At 41.4% G+C, this 26,278-nt stretch overlaps 4 protein-coding genes across 5 annotated transcripts; all 4 read right to left on the bottom strand.

Annotated features, from left to right (window-relative positions):
• Positions 1–88: 88 nt before the first annotated feature.
• On the bottom strand, positions 89–4,632 carry LOC104923176 (uncharacterized). Its single transcript, XM_010736188.3, has 8 exons — positions 4,137–4,632; positions 3,571–3,703; positions 2,311–3,460; positions 1,994–2,127; positions 1,715–1,869; positions 1,295–1,449; positions 1,060–1,145; positions 89–911 (listed from the first exon to the last, which is right to left on the bottom strand). Exons 1-8 carry the CDS (start codon positions 4,389–4,391, stop codon positions 808–810), a joined length of 2,172 nt encoding a protein of 723 aa, XP_010734490.3. The 5' UTR covers positions 4,392–4,632; the 3' UTR covers positions 89–807.
• A 2,818-nt stretch (positions 4,633–7,450) lies between these two features.
• LOC104923177 (transforming growth factor beta activator LRRC32) lies at positions 7,451–10,404 on the bottom strand. The gene is made up of 2 exons (XM_010736190.3): positions 10,170–10,404; positions 7,451–9,998 (listed from the first exon to the last, which is right to left on the bottom strand). The coding sequence occupies exons 1-2, from the start codon at positions 10,257–10,259 to the stop codon at positions 8,124–8,126; spliced, it is 1,965 nt and encodes a 654-aa protein (XP_010734492.3). The 5' UTR covers positions 10,260–10,404; the 3' UTR covers positions 7,451–8,123.
• Positions 10,405–10,524: 120 nt separating this feature from the next.
• LOC104923178 (tumor necrosis factor ligand superfamily member 13B) lies at positions 10,525–13,040 on the bottom strand. Its single transcript, XM_010736191.3, has 6 exons — positions 12,817–13,040; positions 12,604–12,691; positions 12,421–12,477; positions 12,225–12,337; positions 11,990–12,134; positions 10,525–11,244 (listed from the first exon to the last, which is right to left on the bottom strand). The coding sequence occupies exons 1-6, from the start codon at positions 13,000–13,002 to the stop codon at positions 11,129–11,131; spliced, it is 705 nt and encodes a 234-aa protein (XP_010734493.2). The 5' UTR covers positions 13,003–13,040; the 3' UTR covers positions 10,525–11,128.
• Positions 13,041–13,364: 324 nt separating this feature from the next.
• Positions 13,365–25,727, bottom strand: eda (ectodysplasin A). Of its 2 annotated transcripts, none has more exons than XM_019268417.2 (8): positions 25,106–25,727; positions 18,584–18,683; positions 16,616–16,654; positions 16,117–16,287; positions 15,735–15,769; positions 15,560–15,611; positions 14,825–14,949; positions 13,365–14,519 (listed from the first exon to the last, which is right to left on the bottom strand). In XM_019268417.2, exons 1-8 carry the CDS (start codon positions 25,535–25,537, stop codon positions 14,259–14,261), a joined length of 1,215 nt encoding a protein of 404 aa, XP_019123962.1. In that variant the 5' UTR covers positions 25,538–25,727; the 3' UTR covers positions 13,365–14,258. The 2 variants fall into 2 exon arrangements, with proteins under 2 accessions (XP_019123962.1, XP_010734494.2); XM_010736192.3 differs by having other exon boundaries at positions 14,819–14,949; positions 25,106–25,723.
• Between the last annotated feature and the right edge of the window lie 551 nt (positions 25,728–26,278).

Genomic DNA, 26,278 nt, shown 5'->3' with positions numbered 1-26,278 from the left:
TTTGGGTGGCCCGGCAATTCTTTGAATGAACTAAACCTCATTTATATTCTCTCTATAGAAGATAGACTACAACACAGAGACACGAGTCATTCAACTGTGGTTTTATTACGAAAGCAGAGTTATACCGTGCTGGACTTTCAAACTAATAGATCTGCCATCTTTCCAAGAACTGAAATTAACAGAAGCAACATGGCTATAATAATGATCAAAGGAAAGTTATACAAAAAAAATTAAATCACATAGACTTACTGTATGTGTGCATGCAGACAATTCAAGTATCACTTAACAGAGGGCAGGTAATGTGGCTGAACTGACACCGATTAGTGGTTGGACTTGTGCAGATAGATAAAGTGTTACATACAGATTTCAGATACTAAACTATGCCTATGAAATATGTGAAAAATAAAACATGCTACACAACTGGGTATCCAAGACCCCATATATCACACATTCATAAATGTCCACTTTTCTATGACTGTTTTAAGTTACACTTTGTCGATTAAAAAAAGAAAACTTTAGAAACTTTCACTAGACATAGTTTTGACTATCAACTGCAATGTAAAACTTTAAAATCCACGTGAAATCTGTTTTACGCCTCCAAAACGTATTATTTAATACATTATTTTTTATTTAAATATTATTTACCATTGTACTGCAATGTGTAAGCCACTGCAGTTTGTCAGTGAGTAACCTTTACTTTTAGTCCACTGTATGCTCGCTTGTACACAGTCAATTGAAACTGGAAGATTTATCTCTCGTTTAATAATTATTAAGTGCTGTTTCGTTGGTCAGACAACACAAACAAAACTACGCACACTCCCTGCTTTCTGAATTTCTTCTTCGAGTATAGCACGAGATGAGGTATTTCTCCCACTCAGGCTCCTGTTTTCTCACTTTATCTTGAGCGGTGCCTAAAAAGCAAAAACACAAACTTTTTGAGTGAAAACGAGAGCGGTGGCACAGAGTGAGTGCTGCTCGGGTGAGAAATGGACTACACTGCCACCTACTGTAGGTGCACGATTTGGAGTAAACAATTTCCAAACTGCAACTCATACTTACTTCTTTTCATGACACCAGCATTTCTCACTTTGCTGTGGTTTGCATGACCGTTCTGGGCCAGTCTCAAAGACAGTGATGCGCCCCTCCTGAAATGAAAATAAACATAGTACGGTCAAGATATTGAGAGCACTTACTTGCTTATACATTTAAGCATATATATTTATTTAAATCTTCAATCACTATACTACTTCACGACCAGTACACAGTTAACTGCCTTTGTTTCATACTCAAGTACCTCATAGCTCCGAGCTTTCCCTTTTCCAAGAACAGCTCGACTGTAACTTTAGGCCCCTGTGGGTAAAGTCTGGCGTACAGCGTCCTGTTGTGCACCGTTGCTTGGAACCAGCCCACTGCCTCCTCAGTCCAATCACTCCCATGCACCGGCGTCACCTTGGAGGGGCAGAGGAAACAGACAAAAAACAAAACAAAAAAAAACAGGAACTGAGATAATTAATTTCCTTTATCACTGACCAATAGATAAGGCTGTGACTAATCATGTGGACAAACGCCAATAGTCTAAAACTAGTCTACACTCACAGCAGAGAACACTGTATTAACCATTTCATGTGTGCAAATCCTGAGAGCGATAACGCATGTCGCTGAAAATCCTAACATTTTTCATCAGTGACAGATTTATGTGATGCAATGTGCTCACATTTGCCAGTGAGACCTGGACAGCCTGAAGTGGCAGGATGGCCAGTTCTGGGGTCAGCTCTTTAATGTCCCACAGTGACAGGCAGGCACTGTCACCGTGATCCAGCCTCTTCACCTCCACCTTGATGGATGTCCTCCTCCCAGCACCATTACTATCTGACATCCAAAAGACAAGAGGACAGCAGGGAATTCCAAAGTGGCTAAAGGAAAGCAAAGTGACACTGCTACCATCTAGAGGTATGCAATTGCAAACTCATCCCAATGCACAAACTGGACCCACCTGCACTTATTCCACAGATCTTCGTCACCTGAGCCCTGCACCATTGTTCCTGCACGGGGAACCAACCCATTACTTGGGTTCCAATGTCTGGAATGCAGTTCTGCTCGGCATATGAACTACTTGCTTTCCAGCTGCTGCAAAAATAATGACAACCAGAAACGTGGATTATTAAAAAGGAGGAAAAAAAAAAGAGAGAGAAATCTACAAAGAAAGCAGCATTGAACATAAGTTCTGTTTATGTAATCAGGGCATCAAGCGAGGGTTTAGAAAAGCTGAGAAAAAGCAGACGAGATTAGAATCCATGCTGAACGACTTACTCTGCGACAAGGGCCTGCAGCTTCATGGCGTAGTCTGCGTGCTGGATGTAGAAGTTGCTTGGGCTGACAATGTGAGACACAACAACCTCGGTCTCTTCAAACCTCCGGATGTGGAACTCAGGAATGGTGATACAGTTCATCGCTGGCGTTTGTGCATCAGCAGAATTTCCCTCGTGTTCAGGTTCTGTGCACTGCAGAGATTGGGTTTTCCACTGGATGTTTACACAGGAGTTCTCCGCCTGAGCTGTTATATTTTGGCAGTCTTTATTTCCCAAAGGGCTGGCTTCAGAGTCCCCCTGTTGTACCTCTGTGAAGATGTCTCCAATATCCCACAATTCAGTCTTTGTTGCGATCACACAAGTGTAGGTCAAAGAGCCACTCGATTCCACTCTTTTCACTCTGAAGACTGGAATTTGGTTTTCAAGGTCTGCACTCAGCGTTTTTGGAGCCCGCGCATCGATCAGATCATCTGTCATAACATGTCTGAATTGGTAGCTTTGTGTTTTGACGGTAGGCAACATGGACTGGGGCACACTCAAAGTACTTTTACTCCACTCCAAGACAGTGACCTCTAGTGCACCCATGTTCTTAGCTTTTACTCTGAGAAAATGAAGCAGCTGAGAGGATGTTTGTTTTTGGTGTTGCACCTGGAGATCTTCCTCACATCCCCAGCTAATTAGTGGTGTTATTTTCATTGGTTTTGGGTTACGGATCTCTGGGAATATAGCCTGCATGGGAGGCAGCAGTAGTGGTGGTGGCCTCTCTGCACTAATCTCAGGGCTCTGAATAACAGCAGGTGGAAGAATCACAGCATCTGGTTTCCCTTCAGAAACAACAGCCCGATCCTTCTTTTCGGCCTTTAAGTGAGAGGATGAGCTCGCAGTCACAGTGGCGCTGTTGTAGCTGGACCCGATGCTGCATATCATGTCATCCTGCTGGACCGCTGCAGGCTGGGAGATGAGGAAATGTTTGAACTGTTGAAGGGACAATGTGGCTCCAAGCACCTGGACTGCTTTGGCTATGGAGCTTGCCATGAGCGAGTTCTGCAACATGGGTCCAAACTTGAGAACATCTGTCTTTACAATCCCTTTGTCTCCGGGTGGTTTAAGTTGATTTGTTCTAAATCCATTTTTGACACAAACTTGTGGCTCTGTAAGGATGACGAAATCACACACTGTGTAATGCTGGTGGTAATTAAGTCATATCACACATGGAGATCTGCAATGTTGCAAACAATCGTATGATTAATTCTTCACTTACCGGCTGTAAGGTCCTTTAATAAAGATGAGAGCTTGTTGACGGCTTCATATTTCGCATCCAAAGCCTTCGCAAGATCGCTGAACACAGTGGTGGGTAAAGACAGGCGGAGGAAACCTTGAACCTCCTCGTAGGCCTGAGGGGAAAAGTGAAAGCTGTTCATCCAAAACCACAAGTAGCAATTAGTGCTGCATTAATTAAAAAACAAAAAATAATCTACCATAAATTATTCAAACATTCATCTGTTTAATCCTTTCGAACACACATGCACTTATGCTTTTCTGTTTATAATTACACATCAATTTAATATCTGAGTTTCAGAGTGCTGGTACTGGCCAAAGGAAATCAATTTCCCAGGCCAAGTGTGATGACTATTTTCATCATTTTCTGACATTTATACACCACATGACTAATCACTTTGTTGGAAAATTATTAAGCAATGATGAAAATATGCACGAAGCTTCAGCAATTACGTGCATTTTTCAAAAAAAATCTGCAGCATTTTGTTAGTGTTTGACTTGATTTGAGCATGCGGTGGCCTAGCCAGGATTGTGATAAAGATGCATTACCTTGTTGATGAAGCTGAGAAGTTCCTGCTCGAGTTTATTTCGCGCATTTTCCAGCAGAAACAGTTTGTACGTTAACTGAACTTTCTGGGCGGTCATGGAGGGGAGCGGCCCGGGGTGGGTGACCTGCTGCGGGGGAGTCATGGTGGAGCTGCTGCGGGCAACACGTGGCTCACCTGACTGAAAGGCTAACTCTGAGGGCAGTGCAGCTTTATGGTGCCGGGGAGTTACCAAAGTGTTGCAAACCTTGCTTTTCATGTTCTTCTTGTCGTGGTCGTCGGTAACCCGGGTGTCCTGCTCTTTCTTCAGCTGTTAAGACGACGAAGAGGAAGAAGAGGAAGAGGAGGCTGCAGCCGCCATCTCGAAAACTTTGTTTTGTGCTAGTGACTCAAGTTTGCTGCCTGAAATGAATTTACATGTGCATGTTACAGCAGGGGGGTCCAAACTTCTTCCAGTACTAACATTTAAAAAATGAAAGTTACATTTGCCATATTTATATTATTTATATCTTCCAGATTTGCCACTTTGTCTTTTTTTTTGGATGTCTTTTAGCTTGTATATATTTTTTTTTAGATTTTTTTTTTTTTTTTTACTTTTACTTATATATTGTATATTTCACGTTTATTGCTGTTTGCACAATTTCAATTCTCTGTATGTCCTGTACATATGGCAGCATTGATAATAATATTTAAATGGCTGTGTCACCAAATCTAAGCCAATCAGGTGTGAGCACATCTTTTAAAAAAAAAAAAACAGTTCTTGCTTTCTTTCAAATCTGAAGAATAAATTGTATGGACCATGTTAAACTTGCATGAAGTTTGCGATACAAATCTAAACATGACTTACTATGAGTCATGCAGAGTCTAATGCTAATGTTTAAGTTTAAAACGTATCACTCTTGCTCTTGTCTTTCACAAGATCATTGAGAAAGTCATATTTTGTGTCACATCTACAGATACGTGAGCAGTTATGTCCTTAGAGGTTAACATTTAAATACATTCAAATACTTTGTTATCAGGCAGCCATACAGTATCTGACTGGCCATAAATAATATAAAAATTATGCTTTGGGCCGCATGAAACCTGACTGCGGGCCATGATTGGCCCCTGCCCGGACTTTGGACATGCCTGTGTTACAAGGTGTCCTGCTCTTTCTTCAGCTTATCTGTCACCGTGGTCTGCTCTAAGGATTTTTAAACTGGGGTGGCCGTGAAGGGAGCTTGACATGGTATTTCTTATGTGCATTAATACACTACTAATAAAAATAAAACAGAGAAAGAAGTGGACTGCTGTATTGCCAGAACTGTGTACTTACCAAGAATCATTAAAGTAGTGTATGAAGGAAATACACGTCTATATCTATAACCTCTGGATGGGTACAGTTCAGTACTACTAGGATGTAATGTATACTGTCATATATAATTATCTGTGAATTTACAAAGCAAATAATCTACAATCATACATTATTAAATGGAGTTTTATAGGAAACACACCTTGAACTCATCCCATTTCTGAATCACAAGTACTTAAACACACCTTATCCATTCCCAGTGCATCATCTTGGTTCATCCATAACGTGCAATAAACTTAACTCCATATCGGTGTGGTCCTTATTAGTGAAATGCAATAAAAGCTGCTGTTTATGCATGGTGTGCTTGTAGGTATTTGGACTTGGAGGACACCTTGCTGGACACCTAATAAGGTTGGACTCAAAGATATGAGGTGCCCAATGGGTGTATGTGGATGTGTATATGACTGTAATAGGTGGGACTGTGCAAAGGTATGTATGTACTGTAAGAATGCTGACATATATTTCTTTCTTTGCCTTGTTTTGTAGTTTTATATGGAAGGATGTATTGTTTTTAATGTGGCCTTTGTGATGGCACAGGGTATGTTAGTCATTTGTGACCTGTATTATATATTACAGCTACTTCTAAGTCAGACCCTATATAACAAGTGTAAATAATTCAAAGAAGTTGTACGTGTCCTGAATCTTGTTTCCACTGAAAAGAAAGAGATTCATAAGTAAATACTCTACTTATTGTCAACATGCTGCCGTTATTACTGTTGGGAGGATTTCTGTGTTACATATTTTCTTTAGTAAATTGCTGTTTTATACAAAGAGCTTGTTGGAAGAAGGAGCATTCATTTGTTTAGAAAACTACAAATCCAGGTCAGCATATTTCAGAACATAGAGGAAATAAACAGCAGGATCCTGTGATAGTGACTTTGTGAAGGGGTGAGTTTACAGAACAACGGCTTTTTACCCTGATTCAAATTAACATTAATGCCAGCAACTTGTTTACGCTTTTAAGGAAGCGGATATCACTGATCCAAGATAAAATTATCCTTATTAAGAGAGATTTCCACAGTCTCTCAAGTTTAACCTTTTACTTGTAAGGATGGGGTTTACTGGAAATACAGTTAGCCTACAGGGAGAGGCTGACAATGATACAACTTTTCAATACTTGCTCTCATGTGCTAACAAACAAGCTGTTGCTAATGTCTAAATGCCAGGGACCATTAATCACCAAGCAGAAGAATGAATACAATTTGCTACTTGCATGCCTATGGTTTTACACCTAATACTATCCACACAGTGTTCTTTTCTTCGAGAGCTCTTTGCTTGAACTTGTCATGCTGCTACTTGATCTAGTACCTAAATCTTGTGGGTGGGGCAACATTTTCTACAGTTATATTGCTCAAGAGCCAGATTGATAGACACACTGGCTTCTTTGGCGCTAATGCTGGCATCACAGCGTTGGCTGTACCCAGTGGACAATGTGGTAACGGGGATAAAACCTGAAAAAAATGCCACTTTGCATCTGTCTAAAGGAGAAGGATGTGTCAATAAGAAGACAATAGGAGGATTGCTCAACAGGATATCCTCCTGCAACAGCAGTTTCTCCCCAGTGTGTTTTCAGCTTCTTGCTGAGACTGAGATAAAATACTTTTTTTCGTTAGAGATGTATTTTATACTGCAACATGTCACCAGACAATCAGCTCACCTTATTGTTTTTGGATTAGCGGTGCAGGAGAAGATCCAACATGGCTTATTTTATTGATTATGTGCTACATAGGAGAGTCTTCATAAAAGCAGTGGATCCAAACTTCAGACAGATTTATCGAGTGACGACGTACCTTAACTGAATGATAAAAGCTCTTTCAGTTAATATTTTACGAGCTGGTGAAAATCAAGTTGCTCAACCAAAAACAGAAATTCAGAAACTGAAATTCTTCAACTCCAGACCTGAATGATTTATTATATAGCTATAGAAATGGAGGGTGTGAAATGAAGACTGCCAACATGTCTTGGTGCAGCTTGCCACTTTTATTACTGTACTTGAGAACAATCTCCCAGGGTCAGAGCCAAGTTATACACGGTGAAGCACAAGCAGATGCAGAAAATGACATGGTATATTAAAAGAAGTCTGGTATATATACACACACTCAAATAAGCTTCGTTTATTTAGTATACACACTGTATGTTCATACAGAAACTAGAAAATGAGGTCTTCTATTGAAGTTGAGCCAACATTTTAGTCAAAAGCAAGCACTTCACATTGAAGGATGGGCAAACATTCTCCACTTGATTACTGAGTTTGGCACGTGCTGTAACCAAACAGCAGGGGAGTTGATAAAGCCAATTTCACAACACTTTGGCTGTCCGGGTCGTACACGGTGATGCATATACTACAGACTAATGATGTGCAGGGGAGTCTTAAAAGAAAGCCTGAATGGTAGTTAAATGGAGATTTAAAAAATAGTTGCTAATGAAGATTTTAGTGTGTTTTATTAATTACAAGTCTGTTTTTACAGTCGAAGCAGACATAAAGCTCCACTTCTGTTTTTTTTAAATGAGTCATGCAAATGGAAACTAACAGGAATTACGCTTCAGCGACTGCACTTTACTCTCCACTTTCTCACTGAATGTATTTGGTTTGTTAACAGTAAGCCATATGCATATATATATCACAACATATTTTAGATATCACACTATAAATGATCTCCTGCAACATACCTTCCTGGTTAATATGATAAATACTATTAATATCACAATTACAAATAAAACAATTATGATCATCTGTCCGAAGTGGATTTCCTGTACTTTTGTATGAAACAAACAATTCATCGAAGTGTTATTCAGATATCCTGTCATCACAATGTTTCTGTCGCTTGTAAAGCATACAGCGTCACTGATGTCAGGCAGCTTCACCTTCAACTCATGTAGGGTTGTCAGCCATTTACTGTCGCAGCAGTTGAAATAATTTCCACTGATGTATATTAGATCGAGGTGCACAGATAAAGAAATGATCAAAGAACGGTTTAAAGACACAAAACCATTATTCCTTATGTCGATTTCTCTCAGAGGAGAGCAGATTAAACTGCTGGGTATCACATCTAGATGGTTGTGAGACATGTTCAGCTGAGTTAACACTGGCATGCAGGGTAAAGACAGATCAAAACTGGTCATGTTCAATTCACTGATAATCAAGGACTGAAGAGTCTTTTGCACACCTTCGAATGCACCTGCTTGCATTAGCATGTATGAATTTTTTGCAAGGTTCAGAGAAATCAAAGAGTTATTTTGAAATGTGTTTGAGTAAAGCGTCTCTATGTCGTTTTCTTGAAGATTGAGGTGCTTAAGAGTCTTTAACTGTCCAAAGACAACACAGGATCTGTTGTAATTCATTCGCTGCGTTGATTTAGAGCTTTGCAAACTGTCCATAGAGGCACAAGGCTGCACAGAGTTGTCCTGCAGATTTAGCGTTTCTATTTTAGTGAGTGCTTTGAGAAATAGCGGAGAAATATATACAAGTCCATTGCTTTGCATGTCGAGGTACTTTAAGGAGGGAAAGAAAAGCTGTCGTTGGTATTGTGATCTGTTGTCATTTCTAACATGCCAGGTGATGTTTTGCAGACAGTTGTAACTGAAATTCAGAGTTTCTAAAGACGAGAGAAGACTCAGAGTCTCTAGTGGGAAAGATCTGAAGTGATTATAGCTCAGGTCAATATAAATCAGTGGCATCATCCTCCAGTTTGAGTGTAGGTCATTTTTTCTAACTGTTCTTTCCTTTATAATCTCATTATAAAGAGCATTGACCTCTGATACCATTGTAGCCTCTGTGTTTAAGGCTCCAACCATGTTATTCTGTAAATGGAGATACTTCAACTGGCTCATTTTTGGAACAATTGGGAAATAAAGAAGTTTGTTATGACTCAGGTCAAGGATTTCAAGGCTATAGAAGAGGTTGTCCTCATGAGTAACAAAGAACTCAACTGAATTTCCACTGAGATTCAGGTATTTAACTTGATGTAATTTAAAATCACAGATATAAACGAGGTTATTTCTGGCTAAGTTTAGTGTCTCTAATTGTCTCAGTGGTTCAAATGTCCCCTGTTCTATCACTGATATCTGATTGTCATCTATAGTAATGGACCTCAAACTTTTACTCTCCTTGAATAAATTGTGTGAAAGTCTTGTTAAAGCATTACCAGTCATCTTAAGTTGATCAAGAGAAGGTTTGTTTCGGAGGAAACGCTCCACTGCATCATCATTCAAACCGTTCATTGATATGTCCAAAGTCCTCAGTCTACTGATGGATTGGAGGGCTTTGCTGTTACTGCCAAGGTTGTTGTTCAGCGCATTTCTGGACAAATTCAACTCTTCAAGTCGAGCCAAGTTTTTAAAAGCCCCTTCAGAGATGAAATCCAGCTGGTTGGAGCTCAGATCCAGCTGTTCCAAGTATTGCAAAGCAAGTGTGTGTAACTGTCTGATGAAGTTATTGGACAGGTCTAGTCTTCTAAGGCTTGCATCCAAATCCAGAGGGACAGAATAAAGATTCTGGTTGTTCCAGGACAGCTCCTTGAAATGAAAGGAACATTAATCATAATCACAGTATGAACCATGGCAACCAAAATCAAACAATCATAGTTGTTCTCATCTCAAAAGCAGTGTAACTTTAAGAACATAAACAATTGCAATATTGATATTACACTTTTCATTTAGCATTTAAGTAATTCGTCATGAGCCTACCTTTGGCTCATCATATGTCAGTCCAGTTATACAGAGGTCATGGATGAGTGACCACAGTAGTAGAAGATGAGAGAACATATGTCTGACCATTCTCCGTCTGCTGCTGCTCCTGCTGCTGTACCACTACTGTTGTCAAGAGCTCATGTACACACTCACACACACCCTCTTATAGCCATGCTTAAAAAAAAAAAAAAAAAAAAAACGAGAGAGAAGACAGCTGCGGACACCAGATTGCATTGTGGATACTATATATAGACAATAAAGGATTGGCCACTGATACATCACTTTCTTTTAAGAAAACTTCAGAGTAAGGGCCCTTTAAATGAGATGAAAACACATTTTTAGACAAAGATGGTCATATTTATGTGTTTAATGCAACCAATTATACAGATGTATAAATTCCAATTAATTATGAGCAGAATTAATTTGTACAAAGGCATATTATTTAATTCATAACAACTTGATAATGATATATGAAAATATTTAGAGCATTAAAGAGTTTGTCAGCCAGGAAAACACCTAGCGAGCGATATAAATTTATACCTTTGTTTGTTCCTGACATAGTCTCAGGAAAGCGGAAACCATTCTAAAATAGATGAGAGGAACAAATAAACAGACAGCGCAGAGATGGAGCTGGAGGGAAGCCCCCAGCATGAGAGAGACTAAAATAGACCGATGAAAGGAGGTGGTAGCACACATAAACAATGCTAGAGGACAAGCCCAGGTGGACTACCTGAAAATAGAGCTGAAGCTTTTTTTTTTTTAAAGTAGCTGACAGATGAGACAGTTCATTTAAAAAGTTCATTATGTAACTTTCCTGAGATTAATGACGGCTCCCAGCAGTTATCCTGCCGCTGTCACTCTGTCCTTTATCAGCATCCCCTCACGCAGCTCACTGTCGGTTTTTCTACATCCTGCGACAGCGAGCTGCATAATTATCATCTTCATACTGTCTTGTTTCAGTTCAGCTGTATGACACCAAAAAAGGTTGAGTCTGCGTCCATGGAGATGAGGGCTTGGGGCCTGTCTGGTATCACCAATTCTAGCTCATCGTCCTGATGCAACTGCACTATGCCTGTGACGGAGGACACATAGAAGCGGGCATCAGAGGACATGCAAGATGGGTGACAAACCAGAGAAGGAAAGAAATAACTTTCTCCTGGTTAATGATCACCATTCATACAAAAGATATTCCCTCATTTAGCATTACGAGAAAGTTAAAGGTCTAGTTCAACATTTCATTACATACGCACCAATGCACTTTCTTTCCCAGAGTTAAAGGACAATATCAATGTTTACGCCGCTTGTATATGAAACTACTACCAGCTCTGTAACAAAGGCAACAAAAGCCACCTACAAGCACCTCTAAAGCTCACTAAACACACACAGAATAACTTATTTGTTTAATCTGTACAAAACCCAGAGTGTAAACATGACACGTTGTGGTTTAAAAGGGGGGTGGTGAAGTTATGTAATTTGTTGGCTAGAAACAAGTCTGAAAACCTCAGGGTGACGATGAGACTCCAGGAAGTCACTCCAGACCGAGAAATAGTCTGGGACTTAACCACCCATAACCACAATGTGTTGTTTTAGTACGAATTAAACAAACAAGGTATAAAAGAGCTGGTTGTTCAATTTTTGTTTAGAATTAGCCAGGATAAGTAGTCTGTGTGCTAAACTAAAATAAGATAAGAGTAGCTTTACTGTGCAAACATGACATGGGTATCAACCCTCTCATCTTATTGGCAATAAATAAACATATATATATTTTTTATGATTCATTATTTTTTTAGGCGCCCACACAGTAGTGCCTCACTGACCTGCAGTGTAGCACGTATTTTCAAGACTTTCATCAGACATTTCTTGCAGGCAACGTAAGAACTCTGTCGATGCCGTTCCTGTTTTCGTGGAACTCCATCTTCGAATGATATGACCCATAACTGTGCCCGGGCTTTTGAACCAAACCTGTGAATTACGCAGAACATTAGCTGAATAGTTGGAACAAATCAGATGTAATATCAACTTAGTTATGCTTAAATTACAGTGACACCATACTTGTCCAAACACCAAGTAATAACCGTCTTCTTGGACAACAATTCTGTTTTCCTTTTGTGAAATTGCATTTCCTTGCTGTGCAGAAACAGTCCAAGGGATCACTGTTATATTTCCTATGGGAGAAGGCAAGATACACTTATTCAAAATAATGGCATACAGTGCAACGCTAAAGCCAAAGACTTTAATTTAGTTTTACCTCTAATGTCCGGGTGTTTGTTACTGTTAGCTGTTAACTGCAGGAATGATGTTGGAGCTGGAAAGGGGGACGAAATAAACATAATACTTTAATTTTATTAACTTAACATACACTGTTTATGGTCTCACTACCAGATTAAAGTGTAACTAATGGACATAATTTTAGTTCTCAGCTCCAACCCACCTCTGCAGCTGCCCTGTTCCCGTTTTACTCTCCTGGAAGAGATCTTCAGAGAACTCTGAGCTTTCTGCAAAGTACTTGACTTTATGTCCTAAGAGAAAACAAAGCATTAGGAGGAAATTTATTATTGCAGCGCTATCTGAATACTCACTAATGGCATAAATCTCAGTAGTACTTTGTCCAAGATGACTCCATCCTGCATAATCAGTGACATACCTCCCTTGTTTTAGACATCTTGGCCATTTTCCCATTGACTCCCTCAGAACGTGGCTGATTTAATTGTAGAATTATGTCCCCTTGGAGTTTGCGAAAATCTTTTTCTAAAACACTGGCTCTGTGCACCAGGAAAAGACTAAGACAAAACATAAATGCTGTTAGTGATAATAAAGCATTGTAAAGCATTGTGAGACTAGTGAGACAGACTGGATGTCCTCAAGTTACTTAAATGGGTGAGGTCACACATGAGTTAACATCCGGAAACAAATGTTCAGTTTCAAAATTTGTTTCTAAATGAGGAACTATCTCTTCTCGGCTGTTCAAGATGGAACTCATTTAGATTGCATCAAGATTACAGCCAAATTTGTATTGTGAAACTTGCAGTCAAAGTAAAAAAAAACACATTTTAATAAAGACAAAAGGCCTCATTCAAAGAACATCATTTGTTCTTGTCAGTACTCTTGCCAGCACAGTCCAGTCTAAAAGAGTTTTAACCTTTTTTAAATCAATACCACGCGCTACACAAACACAAAAGACAGACAAATGGGTTAGACAGAAAATGAAACATTTTAATCCATCAATCAACTCCATTTACAAAAGTATATCCCATTTTATATACAATATGTACATAGACGTATAAACAACTATCATTTTTCCACATGGATTCATTCATACGGTAACTAAACAATAGCACTGTAACAAAACATATCACTGATATTCTGCAGGGATGCTGTAGTGCAAATGTGCGCAAAATATATAGTGCTGTTGCTCTGTGAATACCTTATAACTCCAGTTTTAATGGATTTTTCTCAGCTTTGCATAGATACCTTTATACTTGCTTTGAACATTTATATGACCTTTTAATCATTTTCAGAACCCAGGGGCGTATGGAGCTTTAAAGCCCTTGTTAAACCACTTACTTATAAACTGTTAATATAATTAAATTAATTAAAAAAGGCCAACTATACAAACTGCAAATAACACATTTTGAATAGCTGGTGTTTTTCTTTTTTTGGAGATACAAGATTATCATTCAACAGCACTTAAAAATATGTAAATATTAAGTATATGTCAGCGCAGTGTCCTTCCTTGTTATAAAGAGAGATGCCATCTGTGTTGACACAAAATAGTGACTATAAATAGAGACTTTTGTTTGATGAGGACATTCGGCTAATCGAGGCTGATCTCTTTGCACAGAATCAATGTGTGAGGGGGGGGAAGCACAACAGTCTATAGTGTCCTTTTTAATACAGATCTGTGAAAGTGAACACAAGTCACCCGGGGGGGGTTTCCTCAACTTTAATAATCCGGTGGGGTTTAAGTTTCCTCTACACAGGGGGGCAAGACTTTGGCTAGAAGTTGCTTGCTACCGATACGACCAATGTGAACAACTTCTCATTTCTGCAGCAGGGGGGGTGGGGGGGTGGTGCAGCATGTAGTTATCAGTTCTGTCCAGCAGGTGGAGCCTCTCCAAGTCTGACACTTCCCAGGAAGGTAGTGTGGTTGGTCATACTGATGAGCGTGTCCTCATACACTATGCGTATGGAGATCCTCTGGCCGGCTCGGAGCAGGCTCACCCCGGCCGTGTAGCAAGTGTTGAACTTGCGCTGGCCCGTCTCGATACTGCAGGTGCAGCGGAGGAACGGGTTGGAGTCCACCATCACCTCATAGCTGGCAATGTCAGTGAAGTTGAGGTAGTACACCTGGTGGAGATGGGAGACATAAAATTCATAAAAGAGGGGTAGTCAAAACAAGTCCACATGATATTTAAGAGCTTTTTTAAAGATGAAACAGCTGGAATATCAGAGTAGCCAACAACGGTTTGAGTTATAGACGTTCATATTTAGCCACAGGGAGATGAGGGGGAAAATACTGTAGTCATATGCAATAATTCAAACATTTATGGATAAGCAAGCAGGTTTTTTAAGCTTTACTACAGAACTGCAAGTTCTTTTGACTCTGACCTGTAAATTATAAGAGTTACGTCAAGGACCGTACTCACTTCTACCTGACTATATATGAAGTAGACACCGTCCAGCAGCACCTCAAGCTCTCCAGAGCGAGAGTGCATTTTAAACACACGGTGATGGATGGACACCATCTTCCAGTTCCTAAGGATGCCTTCAGACAGATCTAAACACATCACAACAAACAAACAAAGAGGCAAACAGTCAACATAAACAACCATCAGCAGTGTTTAAATACAGCCAGAGCTCATCACTGACGAACTATAAACCCGCTAATGATGCTTACACTCTTTCATACTGGCAAAGTGAGGCAGGATAACATGAATGCGTTCGCATACAGGGCTTCTGCTCAACACGGATCTTACTTATATTATAAGCCTATAACTGTATAGTAATCCTATAATATCTACAGGATTACTTTAGGGTTACTATAATCTTATAGTAAACATTAGTAGTGACATTTAGCCCCCTAAACCATACAATCGTAGTACTTTCCCTAAAGTGACTAAGTAAAGAAAAGAATATCTTAAAAAAAAAAGACCCGCAAAATCTGGCCGTGTTGAATGTCTTGTTTAAACATTAATCAACCGAATGTCGACAGTTTACAGAGTTTATATTTATTCTGGTGTAAGCCTGTGGCTTGGCACGGGTGTGTTTAGTAGAACAGTTGCAGACTCGGGTCTTTGACAAAGGACATTAAGAGGAATTAAGTGTGTTTATTGTTGCGTGTCAAACACAGTGGCGTAACTACAAGTAAGAGTCGACAGAAGACCCACCTTCTCTCACTTGGATGGTTGTCTCCTGCCCTTGCAAATGCACCACTGCAGGCTGAAAAACAAAGAGAGATCTCCGGTGACTAATCTGAATACACAGTAAAACAAGAGAACAGCTGTTTCATCAGGGATTTTCGTGCGGGATGAAATTTAATTTCGAATGGGTGACATAGTCTACCTGGAATTCCATTGTTTTCGTCTTATCTGGAACCCCTGCAACAATAAGAGAGAGACATGATAAAGTGGCCTTCAACACTGCCGAGGAACAAAGAAGAGACGATGATTCAAACAAAACAAACACCGGCATAGTTTAAAGATACATCACTGCTATCCCACACTATGTTTGACATCCTGCATCAGAAACACTCACTGTGAAGGCAATGAGTTCATCAATTTTGTCAGCTTGAGCCCCCTTCTAGTGTGGGAACGGGTCTACATGCAGGAAAGTGCTGTAATCTAAGAACAAATCTCTCAACTCGTGGGTGTTTCCAAGTTCTCTGGCCCGAGTTTTTGGCTATCTCAGCATGTTATCGTGTCATTTCTATTTTAAATTTTTATACCTGCTGGACCTTGAGTGCCCGGAGGTCCCTGTGGCCCTGGGGGTCCAGGGGGTCCCGCAGGCCCCACAGCGTTGCTTCCTGGAATACCGGGGATTCCAGGGATGCCCGGTGGCCCCTGTGGGCCCGGGGGACCAGGGGGACCAGGGGGCCCCGGCATAGGCCTTTTTTTCCCTATGAAGAGAAAGCATAGTGGTTAGCGAGCTAAAAAAACTGAGCAGGTTAGCCTTTTGACAATCGAGTCAATTTTATTTACATAGCCTTGAAATCACAAATTTGCCTCCAAGGGCTTTATAATCCTGGTATGAAGAAAGCCAAGAGGTATGAATAACGTTCCTGATGGAGAGAATTAAATATTGAAAGCTTGTCATTCACTTTGAGCCAGCGCAGTTGTTGGATTTTGGACGCCATCTCAAGGATGCTTACGAAAAAAAAAAGGCCGGCAGGTAGCAGTTTCAACAATGACAAGGATAACTGAAGTTTAGGCTGAATTATGTATTACCTTTTTTCTTCTCTTTCCTTTGTCCCCTCCCGGTCGATTCTGTAAAGGAACAACAACAGTGTGATTAAGCTTGAAATGGTCTCCCGAACAATTATCATCTCAGATAACATCTCGAGTATCCAAGCTCATTCCGTGTAGGTATCCTGAACAGGCTAAAATAACAGATTCAGATGTTCGGCACTGAACACTGGAGTGGAGGTATGTCAGTCTGTGGTATCTTCTAGTGTAGTAATTTGTAAGTGTGGTTTCACCTCCTCTGTATGAACAAGTGCCTTAAGCATTCACAGGCAGTGGAACTGGAGAAGATCATTAGAGAGATACTTTATCCTGCCAAAATCCTTTTCTTTGAATTAAGCCCAGATGGAGAATGCAGATGAAAGTGTGTCTACATGTGTGTGTGCGCATGTGTTTGTGCGAGTGTGTCTCCCCCTTTACAACCATGTGTATGTGCGTGCGTGGATGTTGGTGGGACATCTATGTCGGCGCTCGAAATACACTTGTGTGTGTGCGTGTGTGTGTGTGTGTGTGCGCGCAGCTGAAGAATCCTTTTCAAAAAGCCGTCTCGCTGCTCTTGTGTTTACCATGTCATTACAACTACAAAGGCCATTTAACCTTAAAACCTCACAGTTTGAGTCCCCCTCAAACATATGGCCAGTGTTTCTCCTCTGGCTAAATGACTGGATGCATCCGCATAGATTTCTCTTAACGAGCAGCCCTATCTGGAATCTGGTGCCCGTTAGGAGTGCCCAGAACGCACACATATACGCACACACGTGCAAAACGCAGGACACACACACACACACACACACATACGCACACACACAAACACACATCTAAGGCTGAGATTACAAAAGCCTTTGTCTGTGCGCTGAGAGCAGAGGAGAGACCTGGGAATGATTAGTGTTTAGAGGCTCGGGACTTTACTGATTTATGTAGAAAGTCTCAAAGGTGAGTTTTTTCTTCTAATTTAAACACAATCACTAAACTTCCCCCCAAGTATTCAGTGTCACGCCACAGACATTGGAATGCCTTGTGATCATGCTGCACTTGTTGCTCTCAGACATGAAACTTCAAAGGCTTCGCTTTTTTTATTTGCATAGCTCGCATTCTAAACAAAAACTACAAAAGCGAATTCAGACATATCGGCCATATGGTTGTCTGCGGAGCCATTGATTACGATAAATCAATTCAGTGGAATTAATGAAAGCCATCAGTCTCAGGCGCACCTCTTATGAGTAACGGCCACCTGGTTTGCGAGCTCTGCATTTTTTTAATCTTATTTTTCTAATTTCTTACCGAAAACACAGCTCACTGATAGAAAAAGATATTTCGGGGGACCTGATATTATTTCGAGACTGGGGGAAAAAAAAATAAAAAAATCAACGCCGGCTTTGCTGTCTGTTTCAAATTGGTGAAACCCTCCCAAACTCCTTGTTGTCCTTGTTTGCTATCCAAGTAATAATCAATCCCATTCCGTTTAATCTCTTGCTCTATAAACTTGGCACCATTATTGTATGTGGTGGAGCTGCTTTGTTAAGTAAGCACAAAGCAGTAAAAAAAAAAATAAAAAAAATAAAAAATCAATTCCACCAAAAGTGAGAAACCATTAACAAACTGTTTTTAAAATTTTAGAGCCTTAAAGCCACCAAAAGCCTGTTATTTACATTGTTCTGAATCCCCTCCAAACAAACAATAGTTACAGAAACCATTGCTCAACAGTCCGCTGATGCCAAGTACATTTCCAGAAAACGATGACTTATGCAGGTGCACCGCCGAGCGGTGGTGCGGTTTATTAAATGTATGAATGAATTTGGAGTTTGAGTTGGAAAAAAAAAAAAAAAAAAAAAAACACACAGAAGGGTTTAGACCTGGGAGGAAATGAAGCTAAAGTGTCAGCGTGCAACTTCAAGAAGTAAGGACAAAAGAGACACAACAGTAGTAAATGATGATGGAAAAAAACAAACGTGCCTGTTTCTGGCTGCTTGCCGGGACTCCTTTTCGCTCGCTGAGTTATGCCCCTGTTATCCTCTGTGGCGTGGAAGTCGCTATTTCTGTGCAGTAACTTCTCCTGGTGGCAAAAAAACAAAACAAAAGAAAATGTCAATGAGTATTGGAAAATTCATAAAGCAGAAAATTCAAGACGGCCGCTGGCTTGATACACAGAGCCTCTCCTCAGAATATTAATACCAGCCAAGATCACCTTATATTAATTCCGTGAAGCAAACAAAAGGGATGAGTGATACAAGGTTTTGAGAGCGAAACCCATGTTACAAGTGGCCTTTCTATTCTTGGGGTATAATGTTTGCACAGAGACAACTTGGGGCATTTGAAAAGATGTGAGACACTGTCAGCCAGCACATTCATTTGTGGCCAAGTCATTGTCTGTCCCATTGGGGCTGTAACCTATCCTGTAATCCAAGTCACTTTTGTCTGTGTCTCTGCCGTTTGAGACAGTCACCTGGACACGGCTGCTCTAAAATTCACCTTTTTATACAAAAGGAGGGCATGAATTGTGGTTAATCTGAGAGCAATATCCATTCATATGGCACCTGGTCCCAGCCCTATTCAGGGATAACATGAATAAGCTAAAAAAATTGAGTCAAAGAAAAGGATCTGATGTAGCTGGTCTGAGCTCATCCCTAAAAACAGGAAACGCTATGCTACAGTGGTGGGGTGTTCCCATGGGCGAGTGAGTGGCGGGACAAACCGCATGCCTGTGTTCTTATGTGACTGGTTCTGGTCGACCTACATTCACATGAACTCCGTAGGACGTGCTGACCTGACTGTAACACGCTCAAGACGTGACCGGCTCTGACAACAACAACAACAAAAAAAAAGAAGGTTTCGTGCTAAGGATTCAAAGTTTAAAAAAAAAAAAAAAAACGCAAATTGTTCAAAGTCGCCTTCAGTTAGAACAGCCAGTTTGTGATCACATCTTTGGAGGGTTCCCAGAATCCGATAGACAAAGAAACTCTGGCACTGCAAACACAACAAGACCACCCAAAGTCTTCCTTTCGTCGAGCCCCGAAATATACAAGAGAGCTTTCGGTCGCACTTTGGAGTGTCAGCATAAATAATGTTAAAGAGTGCATGATAAAGGCTCTCAAAGGCTGAGGACAAACGAACAGACAGCTTGTACTTATGCTGGACATCTGCTTGGAGTTTGGATAACTGACATCTCCAAAGCAGTGACACGTGCAGCACCTTAGCATGGATCAAAAGATAATAAACAATGAGCATCATTTCGTCTTGAATCAGACAAGCTTACTGACAGACACTTTGACCTCTCCCTTTTGCACGTGGGGCGTATCCCAGTTGGGTACAGGATGACATACTCCGTGCGTCCATCTGTGACGCTCGAATAAACATAGCTGTTAAACCCTCCCGACGGCAAGAAATCTCCGTCTCCTGAAAGCAGCGTGAACTCCCTGTGCCTCTTTGTGTGGTTTTTCGAGCAGAGCCACTGAAAGACCATAAGAAGACAGACAAGAAAAGTTATGTTTCCAGTTTCTTCTATACCTCATCTCAGATGTGGGAACCCCCTCCTGTGGTGAGGGATGAGCTGTAGCATGTCAAACACCCCCCGTCGGCTGTGTTGGGCAAGCACAGAGTAGTTAAAGTCTACATCTCTGACCAGCTGCCAGCCATGTCTGACCTTATAAGCACGGGAATTCCAGCCTGATGGAGGAGTATGTGTTGGAATGGTTTATCGACACACACACACACACACACACACACACACACACACACACACACACACACACACACACACACACAGACCTCCAGATGTTCCCGCGAGCAGCGACGTTTGCTGTTCATTTGGTGCGCAGGTGTCTCCACATCTCCTCTCCAGCTGTTGGCATATAGGGGGCTTTTACCTCTCAAAGGATTCTGGGTGTATGTTCGGGCATATGGCATTACACTTTCGTCTGTTCTGACAGCCAAACATGATTCAACAGCCAATTTCTGGCCCGAGATTAAGCTCCAGCAGAACGACAAAAAACAAACAAGCAATCTGCTGGGCTACTACCAGACTGGTGCGGCTTGTGTTGTTGATGAAGGCAACAAAGTGATTGGGGGGGGAGAAAAAAAAAGAAAAAGTTATTCCATTATATGACTATGAGAAATGGTTTTGCGCCCTTGTTTGCTTCATTTCACTTCATTACAACATTTACGGCCTTCATACCCTTCAAAGGCACGCAGAGTTACAGTAAATCAGGATGACAACGTGTTGGTATGTATGCCAAGTGCCAACTATTGAGTAAACCATTCTTTTTCAGCGCGAGGGGGAAAAAATGCTATTAATTAGAGGGCTTTCAAATCTTCAAAGCGTGGGGGGGTGCTGTTCTGCGCAGTGGACGCGATTCCCTGTTGCTCCGTGAGGATATGACTAAAATTCAGTCACCCCAGGGATGTGTAATTTTGTGATCACAAGACTTCTTCTTGCCCTATTAACACTTACTATTACAACCATTTCTGCACTTACACTACCGAACTTCCCTGACATTCACAACCTCTCAAGCCGTCTAGTATTTTTTTTTTTGACCGGTGCTGTTTTTTTTTTTTTTTTTTTTTTTTTTTTTTCTAGCTCACATTTCACCACGAATAAAGACATTCTGGCTGCAGTAACGCCTATAAATCTTGGACTCGCAGTGACAATTAGTCACCAAATTGCGGTTGAGAATGTAAGGGGTTGAGGAGGTGAAACTCAGGGCTGGGTGCTTGTGGATGCCAGATGCAGACTGGCTGCCCATCACTGCTGTACAAGCATTACTGACTTTAACGGCTGGTTTGCTACAGAGCATTGAAGCTTCATAATTCTCCTGTGATTCACACTTCTGGATAGAACAAAGACAGCATGTTTTCTTCTTAAATGTCATACCAAAAAAAAAAGAAAAAAAAAAAGGAGTGTCCAGCCAAAAGCAGACACTGCTCTCTAGAAGGACATGTGTTTTAAACCATAACTTGGGTAATTTAATAATAATGGTATCCATATATTGTCATCTAAAAAAGCTGTGGAGTTCAACCTAAGGGAAATGTTGCCTGTCAGCAGCCAATCACATTTCATATTGTTGCAACACTGCTGGCAAAGTGACTTCGAGCTGAATGCTGTGAATGCCTTGAGAATTTATTATTTTGGTAGATGTTTGTGACTCTGGACTTAATCTTTACTGGGCGTCTACGCCATCCTTCTGTCAAGACAATTCAGTCTTATGGAAAAGCTTGCAGCCTCGTATCTCTGTTTCTTTGACCTCTTCTGCCTTGCGTTTCTATGACACTTGTGTCCACGCTGATTAATTCCCCAATATGGGGGCACTATCATGCACTGGTCACAATTAAAGTAGATGTGGGTGACAGCCCACCCTGGAGCCCTCAGAGCTTGTATGCTGCTGAGGACTTTGTGTCCCATCAAACTGACTTTTTTAATAGCCGTTAACTAGACTCCAGATGTTTCAGCATCTGTTCTCTGTGAGACTTTGAAGGCATACATCAGAGGAGAAAATTATTTCATATAATGGTTATAAGAAAAATGTTAGGCAAGAATAAAACGCTATCTGAGCTGACACAATTAAATACTCCATGGATTGACTTTTATTACATCTCGCTCACTGGGGTCAGGTGAATGAGGGTCAGGCTGACTGTGAGCGACACTTGCTCTTACTCAGTAATGCACTACATCACATTCCTGGTACACACACTCCTGCAAGGGGCTTTTAACTGTTGGGAACTGTGCAGATCTGCTGGACAGCTGGGATTTACTGCCTTGCTCAAGGGCATACCAACTGTGACTGCTGAGGCGAAGGCTGTTTGTTCACTTCCCAGGCCCGGATCATAAATGACCAGATCATCTGCTCTCATTAGGAAGCAACTAAATGTATCTGGAAAAAGTGTGAGATGTTAAGTGGTACGTAATTTTTGAGTGCGCGCCAGAAACCTTTCCATTTTACCTGATGCTTTTATTTTGTAATCCTACTACATGAGTCTTCTTGCTGTAAACCTTTCAAGCGTCTTAATTACATCTGAGGAAATAAATAAAACGTTATCCGCATCTTGACAGACTGATCAGCTTAAACGGGTTTGTTTGATAGCAGTCGCTGCCGTTCTTTCTTTCCCCTCACATCACCCCATATTTCCAGTTACATGCGGTTCCTCCTCTGTTTACAGTGCGACTATAAAAACAGATCAGTGTTACAGCTTATATCAGATCATTATCTGGGAGTTACACACACTTTTTTTTCTTCCTTTCAGATCACGTATGCATCCATAAATTTTGCCAATTTTTTTAGCACAAAATATCTGGCCTTCATCAGTCCACTTGAGTTTTCCGCCCCCCACCCTATGAATAAGAGATAAATGTATATGTGATCCCAACATGAAACTTGATGGAAAAAAAAAATGAAATTTTATCCTGGTTTTCATCTACATTTGCTGCCAGAGTAAACGCAGCATAGATCGGACTTAAAACACCTCAAATTTGAGTCCAATGAAAACAGCTTTGCCTCTTCCCGTGAGCGCTTAGAGACGATATTTACATCTTAAAACTCGTGTCATTTTTCCTTTTTTCTTCTCCGATTAAAAAGAACTTTTACCCTCCTTAATACGGCAACTGAGCAAAAGTTCCCTTTCCGTTCGGTCCGACTCGCCTGGATTTTCTTTGGGTTTACTGTTTACCGAGACTGACTTATGTTTGACACCCAGTTGAAAACTATCTGACACATACGAAATTTGGTGTGCAAATCTGTTATTATATGACGAGAAGCCACAACAGTTGTCTTTTCCGGAATACATTTCTATCACAACACAGACTAAGTCCACCCGAACAGAGGTTACTCACGGACACACTGATACTATCATATGATATATATACACTATACTTTGTGTCTGTTATGCGAGATTTAGGTCTATGCGGTATGTATGTTTGCTCCTGTACATGATTGCTTTTGCTTTTCTTTGTTGTCTATGGAGACATTTCATGTCACGTTACACTTGTCTGTATACCTGCACATCACATTGAATTTCACTGATGCTGCTGAAGGGCCTTTGATGGTGACTTGTGTGAAAAATCCAATAAACAATTTTTAGCCCTACAAAAAAAGACTCTTCAAAGGAAATGCCTGAAAAGCTAACAAGTGCGGCCGCTGCGTCCAAATGCCACATGCTCCTGTTTCTCCAACTATGTAAACTGTGGGATGTGTAATCAGAGTTGTTTAATGCAGACATCTGGCAAGGACAGCATCACAGCGCTGTTAAATATTTACAGCTGGGCCACAGTCTTTCACCTCATGAAGCGTCACCATCTGGGTTAAATACCAGGCCCATCTCACTCAGCTCTAACCAGGGAAACCAAACTAAAATAAGCTTAGCAAAGGACTGAATGAATAGGCTGGGCTTCCCACTTGTGAAGGGAAAATGTTACAGAGCAAACACCAATACCAGCGGTTGGTCTTGATAATCTTTCCAAAGGAGAAACAAATGCCTCCATCCTGAATTTCTCTGGGTGACTATCAAGTTAAAGGCTCTGCTCAGCTAAACATCCAACACAGAGGATCGTTTTCTCCGTATAAAAAAAGGTTACACAACTGGGTACATGTGAGCAAATAATGCAAAGTTAAGACCTACACTTGGGTCCCTTTGTGCTGATGAAATTAGGGAGCGTGTGGAGGTAGTGTTGGGGCTAAGGCGGAGGGGCGGTGGGGGGGTAACTGTTGCCAAAGCCACAGACAACACAATGAACATTCAATCAGCCCGCTGCCAGAAAAGAAAACACATGTGAGACGAGGCTGGCTCGGCTCCAAGTACCAACTGCCCCATCTAAGTCCTGATGAATTTACATCAGCCCTTGGGCTTTGCACCTGCTGGTGATCCAGTTAATTTTCCGTCCACCTGCTCCAGCACACTGACTGACCCCCACATCTCTCTCTGTGAATCCAGCTGGGCATGCTGCCTAAGTTTTGAGCATCAACCTCTGCCTGTTTAGAGAAGGGGAGGGGGGGACAAATTGGGTTAAATGTGGTTTGATTAAGAAGATTTCAAATAAAAAAAATAAGTAGATGAGTTAATTCTCATAAGCAACATTTGCACCATGCCTAACTTCCTTGACGGTGCCCTCCCTTTTGGATGTGTTTACCTGAACAGGAGACTTTGGCCAGGTGACAGACTTTAAAGCTTTAATACCTTTGTGCATCTTTTCCTCCCCAAAGAGGGCTGAGTCACGCACACACGGGAGCGCTAATTCAAAACATATTTGTCTGGAAACTGAGCTGGCAAAACTTCGTGACAGGCTACTGTAAAATAAGTTGCCCAGAAACATGCCATAACAGAGCACAGGCACAAAACCTGACACCGTGATACGGGAACAGGAGGACCGGGCGGAGGTGAATGAACACGAACAGCCTCCGTGTGAGGAATGAAAACAATGCCGTCTTGAATGAGCTGTTAAAGGAAAAAAAAAAAAAAAAAAGTTTCTCCCTTTCTTTGGGATGTTTTTACCTCATGACCCTCTCCACCTCCACCTCCACCTCCACTGCTGCTGCTGCCGCTGCCGGAGTCCAGTCGCGGGTGGCCGGGCGAGAGCACCGCCGCCGGGTCAGCCAGGTCACTCCCCGCAAGTGTCAACATGGAGTCCCGCTTCTGGTGGATAATTTCCCTTTTGACTTCGGACCGCAGGTCCAAATAACAGACGAGGGTGACAGCGTGAAGACACAGAGACAGCAGGAATAATCCCAGGAAGACAACACTGCCGCTCCGACTCCTGCACTTCTTGTTGCACGTGCAGGGAGCTGCTCTGGGCATCACTTTGTCCGGGAAATCCTGCGCGGGTGAACCATCGCATGCCATTATCGGGACAGAGCGCGAGTTCAGGTGCTCCTTTATCTCGGCATAATCGTGTCGTTTTGTCTCGCGCGGGCCGCGGCTATTCATTAACGTGGAGACTCATAGGTGCTCGCGAGCGGCAGGTCGGCGCAAACTTCTTCGAGTATCTGTAGTAACAATGGGAGACCCGCCTACCTCTCCTGTGATTGGTCGGTGACCATTACGAACCCAGATAATCCGGGCCAGAGGTTGGAGGAGCTGTGGCGCAACCAGGTGCAGTAGTGGAGCGACACCTACAGGTGAGACTGTGCAGCTGCAGCGCCACCCCCATCCTCCCTGAGTTGATGATAACGAGGTGATGTTGTGAGAATATTCTCCTCTTTTTTTGTTTGTTGTTCACAGCCAACAGTATTTATAGGAAAGAAAAAAAAACACCTTCCTTCTGTGATTTATTCTCTGTCACGTGTTGAGTGTGAATGGGAGAGGGTTGGACACTGATGTAATGCTTATTGTTTATTCGTTTGGTCTAGGCTGTGGAGATGCAATTTTTCATTGGTGTACTTTGTTTGGCGTTTTTGTTTTGTTATGTGGGTGGCACATGGAGTGGTGGTCCTGTGTGAAGAATTGATTCAAAACCCCGGTAAATATTGCCCAGTGTTGTTATTGAAAAAGGACAAGCGGTTGATGATTTCACCATATCATCAAAGAGTGGAAAAGTATTGCAAATTATATCCTAAAACAGACTACACATTATACAATTATATTTAATTGCATTTTGGACCCTGTCAGGCTCAACAGTATGATAGAAGGCCTGGAGAGTCAATGTCACGGTGAGGTCAGCGCCACTCT

The sequence above is a fragment of the Larimichthys crocea genome, chromosome I (assembly GCF_000972845.2).
Source record: "Larimichthys crocea isolate SSNF chromosome I, L_crocea_2.0, whole genome shotgun sequence".
NCBI lineage: Eukaryota > Metazoa > Chordata > Actinopteri > Sciaenidae > Larimichthys > Larimichthys crocea.
The sequence above is the reverse complement of the archived record's forward strand: the minus strand, read 5'-3'. Positions and strand labels throughout refer to the sequence as shown.

Coding starts and splice junctions, on each gene's coding strand:
- LOC104923177 (XM_010736190.3), bottom strand. CDS start 10,259: ATGGTCAGACATATGTTCTCTCATCTTCTACTACTGTGGTCACTCATC. Junction 9,999..10,169: donor TGACATATGATGAGCCAAAG/GTAGGCTCATGA, acceptor TTTCATTTCAAG/GAGCTGTCCTGGAACAACCA.
- eda (XM_010736192.3), bottom strand. CDS start 25,537: ATGAATAGCCGCGGCCCGCGCGAGACAAAACGACACGATTATGCCGAG. Junction 18,684..25,105: donor GAGGTGGAGAGGGTCATGAG/GTAAAAACATCC, acceptor TTTTGCCACCAG/GAGAAGTTACTGCACAGAAA. Junction 16,288..16,615: donor AAGGAAAGAGAAGAAAAAAG/GTAATACATAAT, acceptor TTCTCTTCATAG/GGAAAAAAAGGCCTATGCCG.
- LOC104923178 (XM_010736191.3), bottom strand. CDS start 13,002: ATGCTTTACAATGCTTTATTATCACTAACAGCATTTATGTTTTGTCTT. Junction 12,338..12,420: donor CAAACACCCGGACATTAGAG/GTAAAACTAAAT, acceptor CTTCTCCCATAG/GAAATATAACAGTGATCCCT. Junction 12,135..12,224: donor ATTACTTGGTGTTTGGACAA/GTATGGTGTCAC, acceptor CGTAATTCACAG/GTTTGGTTCAAAAGCCCGGG.
- LOC104923176 (XM_010736188.3), bottom strand. CDS start 4,391: ATGAAAAGCAAGGTTTGCAACACTTTGGTAACTCCCCGGCACCATAAA. Junction 3,704..4,136: donor TTCTCAGCTTCATCAACAAG/GTAATGCATCTT, acceptor TTTTCCCCTCAG/GCCTACGAGGAGGTTCAAGG. Junction 1,450..1,714: donor TCCAGGTCTCACTGGCAAAT/GTGAGCACATTG, acceptor TGCCCCTCCAAG/GTGACGCCGGTGCATGGGAG.